The sequence below is a fragment of the Ananas comosus genome, linkage group 17 (assembly GCF_001540865.1).
Source record: "Ananas comosus cultivar F153 linkage group 17, ASM154086v1, whole genome shotgun sequence".
In the NCBI taxonomy this organism is placed as follows: Eukaryota; Viridiplantae; Streptophyta; class Magnoliopsida; order Poales; family Bromeliaceae; genus Ananas; species Ananas comosus.
This window is the reverse complement of record NC_033637.1, coordinates 2,811,460-2,823,640: the sequence shown is the minus strand read 5'-3', so window position 1 is coordinate 2,823,640 and position 12,181 is coordinate 2,811,460. Positions and strand designations below refer to the sequence as shown.

General features: G+C 39.1%; 2 protein-coding genes across 3 annotated transcripts; both read left to right on the top strand.

Annotated features, from left to right (window-relative positions):
• Positions 1,668 to 3,472, top strand: LOC109723339 (ankyrin repeat-containing protein At5g02620-like). Its single transcript, XM_020251676.1, has 3 exons — positions 1,668 to 1,953; positions 2,044 to 2,453; positions 2,612 to 3,472. The coding sequence occupies exons 1-3, from the start codon at positions 1,668 to 1,670 to the stop codon at positions 3,470 to 3,472; spliced, it is 1,557 nt and encodes a 518-aa protein (XP_020107265.1).
• Positions 4,158 to 11,391, top strand: LOC109723140 (transforming growth factor-beta receptor-associated protein 1). 2 transcript variants are annotated; one of them, XM_020251372.1, is made up of 15 exons: positions 4,158 to 4,490; positions 4,521 to 5,482; positions 5,612 to 5,887; positions 6,358 to 6,554; positions 6,677 to 6,818; positions 7,370 to 7,648; positions 7,754 to 7,826; positions 7,945 to 7,993; positions 8,195 to 8,483; positions 8,990 to 9,045; positions 9,162 to 9,230; positions 9,328 to 9,439; positions 10,172 to 10,261; positions 10,460 to 10,630; positions 10,847 to 11,391. In XM_020251372.1, the coding sequence occupies exons 1-15, from the start codon at positions 4,295 to 4,297 to the stop codon at positions 10,949 to 10,951; spliced, it is 3,066 nt and encodes a 1,021-aa protein (XP_020106961.1). In that variant the 5' UTR covers positions 4,158 to 4,294; the 3' UTR covers positions 10,952 to 11,391. The 2 variants fall into 2 exon arrangements, with proteins under 2 accessions (XP_020106961.1, XP_020106960.1); XM_020251371.1 differs by having other exon boundaries at positions 4,158 to 5,482.

The window sequence follows — 12,181 nt, the reverse complement described above, 5'->3', positions numbered from 1 at the left end:
AGAAAGAGAAACCAAAGATCATGTTAACTATCTTCTTTGGAAGCTTTAATACCTGCAAAGAGATTTATCTAAGTCAAATAGAGGAGTATAGAATAAAACTAGTTGTATCATGATGTAAACCAATATTTTCTGGCTTGTTGTGAGGGCACAGTCCACACACATTGATTTTGCATTTTTTTTTTTTGGACCTCTGTTTCTGGACTTTCCTTTTTTTTCTATATAAAAAAAGAGATTTATAGATCATGTGCTATCCTGAAAAACTGTTAAGTAACTGATTCTGTTGGAAGAAGGAATGAAACTGATAAATAATACTACAAACAAAAGCAACCTCAACTTGGAATTAGTAACTTGTATGCAATTGCGACAAATATATGTGTTTATCTTATTTTGTGATACGTAGTTAAGAGTGCTGTAATAATAAATTCATTACTTAGGTGCATATAGTTGTAAACTAAAATTTTATTATATTACATATAGAATGGTAAAATTACTGCTCCTATATGTTAAATATAAAATTATATAAACACTGTTCTTTAACAGCTTAAGCTTTTAGAGTACAACAATTGTTTCACATGGTATCAAAGTAGGAGGGTCTGAATTCAAGTCATGTCAGACCCCTAACATAATTAATTTCATCCCATTTAATTAAAGTCCACGTTATGGGCCTTGTAAAAAATCTCGAGCTCAGACGTGAGGGGGAGTGTTAAATATAAAATTATATAAATACTTGTAAAAAGTCTCAAACCACACCGGAGAGTGTTAAATATAAAATTATATAAACACCGCTTTTAGAGGTTGTTTCACACTATAAATTTATGCTCTTCAATTAATGCAGCTAGAACTGTGGTGTGATTCAAAGTTCAAACTGACCTAAAGCTGTTACGGCTCGATCCATGGCTGGTAATATGTAAGGCCCAGAAAATGGCTTATATGTAATTATTATGTCCAGAATATTTAAAGTTACCGACTTTGCAATTGACTTCGGCGTTTCTCGGACTCTCGGTGCCGACTTTGTAGTAGTGCGCTTTATGCCCGCTTGGTGCGCGAGAACTCGGCAGAACATGAGAACTAACTACCACTTCCTACCAGGTCTCAGTAATATACTCGGCAAGAGATCAAAATTCTGCGCCGACTCTTCCCTGTTGGATCATCCACCGCCGATTCCTAATAAAGCCGTTTCCAAACAATTTCTTTGTTCTTTCCGAATTTTAACAAACTCGGCATTCGCGCATCTCCTGATGCTGATATTAATGGCCTCTACTGCTCTCTTTCTCACTAGAAAACAAAACACGAAGCCAAATGAACGCAATAACCTGTAAAAGTAAAATAAAATAAAATAAAAGAAAGAGAATTTTTTGGTGGATAAGAATGAAATGGTACAAACTGAGAATCGTTTTTTTTTTAATGCGATTATCAATACTCTGAGTTTACAAGGTAACGGTTTAATCGTTGTTTACACGGTGAGAATCCTTGGAAGTGTCTCCTCTTTGACCCAGTAATGCACTACTACTGCGAGCCTGGTCTTTTTTGGTTGCAGTGTTGTCGATATAAAATGATTTCGTTTTTTTTTTTCCATCACTTTCTCTTTAAGATTTGGAATTTGCTAACTGAATTAGTGATGGCTTTTAGCCGGTAAGAAGAGGCAAGAAGACTCTAGGCTTAGAAAAATGCACAGTCGGGGGAAGCGCGGCGACACTCCGCTCCACATAGCTGCTAGGGAGGGCAGCATAACGGATGCCAGGAAGATCCTCTCGCAATGCGATGACGCAGACGTAAAAGACGTGATCGTGAAGCAGAACCAGGACGGGGAGACGCCGCTGTATCTCGCCGCAGAGAGAGGGCATGTCGGAGTTGTAAGAGAGATTTTGAAAGTTTCGGATATGCATGAGGCTTCTGTCAAGGCCGGTAACAGCTTCGACGCACTGCACATTGCTGCTAAGCAGGGACATCTCGGTAATCATCCTGTTTCGATGTATCAAATCGTGTTCCTTTTAATAGGTCTATGAATTTTGAACAATGTGTCTCATGCATTGTGCTTTACAGATGTGCTGAAAGAGCTATTGCAGACTTTCCGTGATCTTGCTATGACCACAAACTCCGCGAATTCTACTGCACTGGATACCGCCGCCGCACAGGGACATATTGAGATAGTTACTCTTCTTCTGGAGACGGATGCGAGCCTCGCGAAGATTGCCCGTAACAACGGTAAAACTGTTCTGCACTCCGCCACGAGACTGGGCCATTTACAAGTGGTGAAAACAATTCTAAGCAAGGATCCGAGCATCGTTTTCAGGATTGATAAAAAGGGGCAGACGGCGTTTCACATGGCGGTGAAAGGGCGTAATGTTGAGGTGGTGATGGCGCTTCTTAGATTAAATCCTTCGGTGATCAATGCGAGGGACAAGAAGGGGAACACGCCATTGCATGTGGCTGCCAGGAAGGGGCGTTACGAGGTAGGCGAGAGTTCTGACGGAAAACTGAAGTTTGATTTTGATATATGCAAACATATTTTGATATGTAAACAAGTTCTAAAATTCTTATTTTACAGAAATATAATTAATTATTTGTTTTTTTAAACAACTGTCCAAATTTTCATATCTTTTCCTGGCAGATACTGCAGGCTTTACTATCTACAGACAGAATAAACATCAATGCAGTAAACAGATCGGGCGAGACTGCTCTTAGCATCGCCGAAAAATCGAGTAACGAAAACATAACTTCCCTCCTACGAGAAGCCGGTGCCATCGCCATAAAGGTGCAACCGAACCCTTCTGCTGAAGCAAACAAACTAAAGCAAACGGTGAGCGATATCAAACACGAAGTCCAGTTCCAACTCTGTCAGACCCATCAGACCGAATTGAGAGTTAAAACCATAAAGAGGAGATTGCAGAAGCTGCACTCGGAGGGCCTCAACAATGCCATCAATTCCAACACCGTAGTTGCAGTTCTCATCGCCTCTGTCGCCTTCGCAGCCATATTCACCGTCCCAGGTCAATATGTAGGGACCCCAGCTTATGGATTAACTCTAGGCCAAGCTAATGTAGCGAACACGACGGCATTTATTTTCTTCCTAGTGTTCGATTCGTTGGCTCTCTTCATCTCCTTAGCTGTAGTCGTGGTCCAAACTTCGTTGATCATCATCGAGGAGAGGGCGAAAAGGCTCATCGTGTTTGTGATCAACAAGTTAATGTGGCTCGCTTGCTTGTTTTTATCGGCATCCTTCATGTCTTTGGCCTACATTGTGGTCGGCCGCCACGAATGTTGGTTGGCATACATGACTGCAGCGATTGGCGCATTTTTCATGTTGACAAGTATTGGCGCAATGTGCTACTGCATTCTTGTGCGTCAAGTCGAAAAGAATAGTGCGAGGAATATAAGGAGGGGATCGGGGAGTCGGTCAGTGTCGTGGTCTTTGTCGATGGCGTCCGAGTCGGAGATGCTAAACGGTGAATATGTGATGTACGCACTTTAGCGCGACATTGTAGATGGTCTTGTACATAATATTTTTTATGCTAAATGATTGAAATGAAGAATATGTGTTTAGAATTTTAGTATAATCTACAGCATTGACATTTTTTGGTTCATCAAGTAGTAAACAATGCTGAGCTGAATTTGGGAGTCATTAATATATGAACAGAACAATCAATGGAATTAGTTGCTGCCGCCGACAACTTTGTAGTTATATTATTATCTTCAAAATAAGAAGATTGTAAGAAAAAATTAAAAAATTGAGGGTTAATGGTTGGTTAAAATAACTATGAAAATTTATGTGGTTTATTTCACTCTTTTAAACAGTTCGGATGATAAGAACATATTTTACAAGATATTTAACTCGATCCCATACTTCTACATATATTGCAATATAACTGTTTGATCATTAAAAAACAACAAAAAAGGAAAGAAAAAATCTAACTTTCATTGAAAGACAACCTATTTATAAATCAATCATTTTATGACGAAAAGTTAAAAAGGTGATTTTTATTAAAGGAAATGTAGTTTCTTTAAAGGCCAGAGATTAAGGTTCCAAATACATGATAGTTTAGGGACTAAAATGTTTTGAGTTGAATTAATAGGAACTAGGTTAAAAAATGGGGATAGTACAGGGACTATTCATACATTTTACGCTTTTCGGCAACTTATTACTTGGCGCTGCGTTCTACTCTGTTCTATTTATCGGTCATCTTCTTCCTCTGGAGCTTCCCCAACGCTTTTTACTTAACCCTAGACCTTTGCCACATCCATGGCGATTCTCACTTCCTCTTCCATCTGTGAACTCTAAAGCTTCCGCCTTTCCATGGCGACGCTCCGATCCAAGGATCGCGCCGTCCTCGAGCCCTTCGCCGAGGTCGACCCGGCCAAATCCGCGGGCCTCCCCCCTTCTGCGCCCCTCACGATCCGGTCCCTCGACGTGTCCTCCGCGTCCGATTCCAAAACCCTAGTTTACGTCGGCACCGGAGGCGGGAAGATCGTTTTGCTCTCCGTAGATCCATCGTCGCCTTCCTCTTCGTCTCCCTCCCCGACGTTAGCTACCGGGAATGGCCGCGATTCCCCCGCTTCGATTGCGTCTTCGGCCGAAGGTGTAGAGTTTCTGCGGTTGGCTTCGGTTGGGAGCCGCGTGGTCGAATCGATTCTGGTTCTCTCCGAGATTGGGAGGATTCTCGTGCTCTCCGGTGGGTCTCTCTTCATAGTGGATTCGGTTTTGTCGCAACCGGTGCGCAAGATCGGCGTTGTGAAGGATGTGACGGCGGTGGCCAAGAGAATTCCGTGCTCGGAGGGGTCGGGTTTGGATTTCATGGGAGATGGGGCATCCAAAGGTGAGATTTTGAGCTCCGGAAAGAAGCTTCTGATGAAGTTGGGTGTAGGCATCAAGGCAAATGGGTCAGGGCCTCCATCGTCGGAGCCTCCTAGAGAAGGGCGCACCTCGTGCTTTGTGGCGGCCGCGGTAGCTAAGAAGCTGGTGCTGATAGAGCTGATGTTATCTGGAAGTGTCGACAATGATTCGGATAATAATGGTGTGTCGGTGCTTTCCAAAGAGATTCAGGGAATTGATGGTGCCAAGGCCATGGCTTGGCTTGGTGATTCGATCATTGTTGGAACTTTAGAAGGTTATACCTTATTCTCTGTTGTTACAGGGAAATGCACTCCGATCTTTACACTTCCGGAGTCTTCGGGGCCACCTCGATTGAAACCTTTATGGAGAAGCAAGGATGTGCTTTTGCTGGTCGATAATGTTGGCATAGTCGTTAACAGTTCCGGTCAGCCGGTTGGTGGGAGCTTTGTATTTCGACAGCCACCTGACTCCGTTGCAGATATGTCTTCTTATGTGGTTGTTACTGGGAATGCTGGGATCGAAATTCATAGAAGGAAGACTGGTGCTTGTGTTCAGTCAGTTTCATTGGCAAAGCATGGCTCTGGCTCGCTCATTGTGGCTAATGATGATCAAGGTAGTGGCGAGGTGGTGGTGATAGCAACACCTTACAAGGTAGGTAGGTCATGCATCTTCAAAATTTACTTGAAATTTCCGATTTAAGCTTCACTTTATATTCAAATTTGAATGTAAGATTGCATTTTGAATTTTTACTGTCGGCAGCTAAGTCATTAACTCTTGCAGGTCATATGTTTCCGTAAAGTGTCTGCTGAAGAACAGATTAAATCTTTATTGAGGAAAAAGAAATTTACTGAAGCCATATGTTTGGTAGAAGAGCTTGAATCTGATGGTGAAATGACCAAGGATATGCTCTCTTTTGTGCATGCACAAGTTGGCTTCCTTTTATTATTTGATTTGCGCTTTGAGGATGCAGTAAATCATTTTCTGCTCTCAGAAACTATGCAACCATCTGAAATCTTTCCATTCATTATGCGGGATCCAAACCGTTGGTCTCAACTGGTATGTAAAGGTTTAGCTTCTTTTTTTTTTCCATCCTATTACATCTGTTTAGCTTCACGAGCTGTGAGGAAGTACATTAGAAATATATATATTCTGTATGGCTTTTGTAGACATTGCAGTTAAGCTAGTTAATTAAGTAAATGATATTTCTTTATAAATTCTTAGATTGGTGGTGAAAAGGGTCAGAATCGGAATTTCTATTTGTGCACTACTTCAGTATAGGTTATATGAGCATGAGTATTCCCTGGTGATAGAGTTGGACATGGCATATAGATACCTATGTTGACACCACATTTGGGTATGTATGCATGCTAGTTGTCAATGCAAAGAATAAACTAAAATAATAAACGAAAATTTCAAAGTTCTGGATCCATATCGCAGGAAGCATAAATGAAGCCACCTCCCTTCCTTGTTCTTTTGTGCATTTCATATTCAGTTGCCATTTAAGAAAAAGGAATCTTGTGTTCTAGGTACCAAGGAATCGTTACTGGGGTTTGCACCCTCCACCAGCACCTCTTGAAGAAGTTATTGATAATGGGTTAATGGCCATCCAACGTGCTATGTTTCTTAAAAAGGCTGGTGTAGACACAACTGTGGATGAGGATTTCCTTTTAAACCCACCTAGTAGAGCTGATCTTTTGGAGTCAGCAATTAGAAACATTATCAGGTACTTTTTGTGACTGTCATTTTAGTTTCTATTTCAACCAATTCTGAACTAACAGATCATGTGATCTGATATTTTGGTTCACACAATACTGAAGTTAACAACTAATGAGTTTAACAATGTAGGTACCTGCATGTTTGCCGGAATAAGGTTTTGCTGCCTCCAATAAAGGAAGGAGTTGATACCCTTCTCATGTACCTCTATAGGTCACTTGATCTTGTTGATGATATGGAGAAGCTTGCCTCATCCCAGAACAGCTGTATTGTGGTATGGCTCATATCATAGTGTATTTTCTAGTTAACGCTTATCGAGTCTTGAGGCAGATAGATTGCATTAGTTGCACAATCATATCTGACTAGGCCTCAAGATCATCCTTTTTTGCGTTAAGGATATTTACATCTATACCCCTGCTATATTGTGTGTTACATATATATCTCTGCAAAATATGAATCAAGTATATGCCCTCCAAAAACTTGATTGCTTACATATGTACCCTTGTAGTCATGCCCTCCTTAAAAAAATGGTTTTGTAAAAAAAAACAGCTTTATACCATTATTTAGATGGCTTGACAACTTAAGATAACGGCATTTTGTTAAGAGACAACACTTTCAAGGTATTTTTATAAGGTATATGTATAAAAATTCAGATCTTTTAGAGGGTCGAATATATAAATATGTAATTTTGCAGGGATACATATGTTAAAACCTCTTTATGTTTTAAGCAGCGGAGCCTAGTGTTCCTATGCATTTCAAGGCAGGCAAGGCTGTCATGAGAAAGCTGCTTGAAGGATGACCGTGCGTATTGCATGGGCGGTGCAGGAGGAGTTAGAAGCATTGCTAGATGACTCTGGCCATTTACGGACCCTTGCCTTCTTATATGCCAGTAAAGAGATGTCCTCCAAGGCTCTGGCTATCTGGTGTGTATTGGCAAGAAATTATGCCAAGGGATTATGGAAAAATTCCACACCTTCATCCGAAGGTGACTCTCTGGATATTTCTTTAGGTTCAACCTCTGGCCAGAAAATTGCTGCTGCGGAAGCTTCAAAGATACTTCAAGAGTCGTCTGATCAAGATCTAATTCTTGAACATCTTGGATGGGTCTGTTTCTCTTGATCAAATTTGAACAATCTTGTAACTTGGTATTTATGTCTGGTGTCTTCCTGCTTCTTTAATAACATGCTGCCCCTTGCTTTCTCCCTCCAGATTGCAGATATTGACCAGGAACTTGCTGTTGCAGTTTTAACCTCTGAGAAAAGGATCAATCAGCTTTTACCTGGTATTTTAAAAAATATGTAGCACTTAATATGCACAAGAGATGAAATACCAAATTTGCAGACTCGTAATATTTCATATGCTTCTGAATTTGTTAACAATAAGTTTTATGGCTTTCACAGAAAAAGTGCTTGCTGCCATTGATTCTGAAAAGGCTGAGCTACGTCAAAGGTATTGTTTGATAAATGCAGAGTCTTTTTCATGAATTGGAAGGCCGATATGTCGAATATGTCTGTTTATATGTTTGTCTCATATACTATGTATCCACATAGATATCGGTTTATATAGATATTAAATCTCTTAGAAAAGATTAAATTGTTGAAATTACATGGACTCTGTAATTATGACCAAAAATTCCTTATGCTGCTGTAGATATTTGCAGTGGTTGATTGAGGATCAAGACTGTGAGGATTCTCAATATCATACTCTCTATGCTGTTTCTCTTGCCAAATCAGTGATGGAGGCAGTCTATATGGACTCCAGAAATGAAGACAAAAATTACAGAGACATTGATGAGATGGACAATTCCAGTGTTGAAGCCCGAAATAGTCACAACCATTTAGTGCGGGAAAAATTACAGTTATTTCTGCAGGCTTCAGACTTGTATGATCCAGAAGAAGTGCTTGATGTGATAGAAGAATCAGAGTTATGGCTTGAAAAGGTTTTTCTGCCCTCTATGACAACCTTTTGTTTAACCTTTTTTCTTATAGGTTGATAGCTTGATGGCCAAAACCATAATATGCAGAAATGTTTCTGTCAAGATTTTGGTCTGAAATCTTGTGAAGTCTGAACTTGATCATTTCCTTCTTTCTCTGCTTGCATTACAGTGTAGCACTTTTGCCTTTTCCTTAAATAATGTGGCCAGCCTCATTTCTATGTGCTACAAAAAAGGAATTGAAGTCAGTTATCTTGTCGTCGCTTGGGCTGCATACTATAGCCTGCTGCAGTTTATCCTTAATAGTTTGTTGTCTTGTGTTGCAATAAAGTTTCACATCGGTGTAGTCTTAGTTAGCCAGTTAAATCCATGATCAGCTTTGTTCTGTCATTTAGATTCAGACAAGTGCATTTCCATGGCTCTGATCAATGAAATGATGTTAATTATCTAATATGGACTTCTCTGTTTTAGTTTAGCTGTTAATATCGTTGGATCTTGGCATTCTATTGCAGGCAATCTTGTACAGGAAAATGGGGCAAGAGAATATTGTTCTTCAGATTTTGGCCTTGTAAGATACGTTGGGACATTTATTTATTAACTTTTGGCATTGAGAATACTTCAGAATCTCTGTTGAAAATTGTTTACTCCTGTTTTCACCTGACTTTATGCTGTTCTGTGCTAAAGGAAGCTGGAGGACAGTGAAGCAGCCGAACAATATTGTGCCGAGATAGGTCGAGATGATGCCTATATTCAGTAGGTTTTGCTCATCTTCGTAGTGCTGTTCTTTCTATTTGTAATATATCATAGTGTCTTTATTCCAGGTTTAAACTGTATCTTTCATGTGCCTCAGGCTGTTGGATCTGTACTTGGATCCACAAAATGGAAAAGAACCAATGTTTACAGCTGCTGTCCGCCTTCTTCATAATCATGGGGAATCTCTCGATCCCCTCCAAGTGTTAGAGGTAGCATTTTGTGCCTAGCAAGTAGAAACCTGCTTATTAAGCAAAAAAATTATTAACAGTCCTCACGATGTTGTCAAGGTCAAAAATCTGATCATAAACAAGAGGGTTAAGATTTGTTACGTTCTAGTCAGATGAACATGATTTATAATTTAAAAGATAAGAAATTACATATAGCTTTATTCAGTCTGAAGATAGCATGAATCGATGCATCCTCTGTGGTCAAAGGTTTTTACCACTCGCAATATGAACATGTAGTTTTATGTTCTTTTTTCCTGATGTAAGTATGGTATCCTGATCTTTTAGGGCCATGTTAATCTAGATCTTTCAAACTTGCTTGTGAATGAGCAGATTTTGACAACAATACTTTCGTTTATGGAGCCATACTTGCTATGAAGTCATACATTTACCAGTACCGTTCAGAAAGGAGTTGAATTAAGATTCTTACATACATTTTTTGAAGTGATTTTACACCACTCTATATCTATTTGTTGTGCTATAATTGTATTAGGAGTCTCTTCATCCTCCATTATGTGATTACTTAAAATCCTCTTCCAGGGTCTTTGAGCTATCCTTGAGTATGATTAAAACAAGTGAACACCGTAATCTTTTAAGAAAATATACAGAGCACCTCTTACCTGTGTATTACTTTTCTAAAATTTATAAATGCGAAGTAATACTGCACAATACATTTCTTCTACACTGATTTTTACAAGCTGCACTTTCGTGTTGCAGAAACTGTCACCTGATATGCCTCTTCAGCTTGCATCAGATACCATATTAAGAATGTTGAGAGCCCGAGTTCATCATCATCGTGAAGGACAGGTAAATGTATATACTTTTGGTTACCAAGTGTTCAACTATGATGTTGCTTTTAAAAGATTTGACTGAACTGCCTTTCTTGTCTCTGAATTATCTTCAGAGTGTCTGGAGAACATGACCTTTCATACAGCTTGTAATCAAAACTACAATTTCATAAACTGATTATGCAAACTCTTGACATGTTTGTTGTTATCTTACTAGATTGTGCATAATCTCTCACGTGCAATAAACCTAGATGCCCGGTTGACTAGGTTGGAGGAGAGATCAAGGCATGTCCAGTTGAATGATGAGAGCATCTGCGATTCTTGCCGCGCCCGCCTTGGAACCAAGCTTTTCGTAATGTATCCAGATGACTCGGTTGTCTGTTACAGGGTATGTGAACTCTCTGGAAAACTCTGCTAGGTTTTAGTTGGTTCTCCGTAATGTTTGGGTAACAGCCCAACACTTCATCTAAATATGGGGGATAAGATTTCAGGGGGTTCAGGGCGAAAATTAAGGAGATTTCTATGTTTTGTTCAATGTTTCTGCATGTAGGCTGGAAAGACATTATTGTCAGGTTTATACTAATTTGTCCTCCGTTTGGAGCAGTGTTATCGTAACCAAGGCGATTCATCTTCATCATCAGCTAACGGTGGTCGACGTAGCTTGAAGAAAGGCATTATTTTCAAACCAGGGTGGCTTGTTAGCAGATGATAGTGAATGCATCTCTCCAAATGAAAGTTTCTGCAAATGCGACTTGCTGTGGGATCATCATTAGGTGCTATGAAGGGATATTTTCTTCTCTACTTCAGAGAACGTGTACGCCGCCGCATTCTACGGAATCAGCAACTGGCAGTTTCTCAAGATGGTGGCAATGGCAGAAGCTGATACCAAATTTAAACATACGGGAACGGTCGATACGGAGTGAGAGTTTTAGGTTGTTGTATCGTAGTTCCTTTTTTACTTGTGTAATAGTATTTCGAAGTGTTCTGAGGAATCTATTTTAAGGGGTTGGGAAATGGGAGCTTTGCAAAGTTTTATTTAAGTGATGACCTTGGTTTTAAAGAGTCAATTGGAGTTCCAGTTCATGACTCAACAGAGCTGTACAGATAACATTATAATAATCTTCTTTCTCTCTCTCTCTGTTCTGACTATTTTGCAGCATTTATTCGTTCTCAACCTATTTGTTGCAAAATATAAACAAACTTTTGAGGAAATATTTAAATATGGCAATTCTTTCCACAAAAAAAAAGGGAAAAATTATATCTTCTGAAAAAATATTGTATGTGGTCCTCGACTTTGAATGCCGATTTCCCTGTTGTACATGTCATCTGATTAATTAAGGCTAGAAGATTGGAAGACACAAAGCACCTCGGAAAAAGGACGGAGAAGAAAAAAAAAATGATAGTCACCATTATTTTAATATTTAGTTGTCCATAGGGGTACGAACAAAAGGCATCTTCGTACTGCATAAAACTTACATAATTTGAAAATAAAAAATGAACAATAACACCAAATAAGGACTATATTTTTATGTGCAAATTAGAGACGCAATTATTGAAGGGCCACACCAAAAGTCTTGGAGTGGTTAAAAAGAGTAGCCTAAAAAATTATAAAAAAACTTTAAATATCATCCATATAGTTTCACACTTTTTCACTTTAGTATCATGTGGTTTAAAGTGTATCAATTTAATGTCCTGTGGTTTCATGTTTATTTTTTTATCGTCGATTCCAGTAATTTTTTTGGTTAAATCAGTGACAAAGTTAAAACTAAAGAGTACTAAAATGAATATTCGATAAAACTAGATGGGTATCTGTAGTTTTTTGTATTTAATTTAACGAAATATTAATAAAAAAACTGACGAAAATATAAAATGAAATCACAGAATACTAATTTGATATATTTTAAGCCACGGAACACTAAAGTGAGAAAGTGCGAAATCA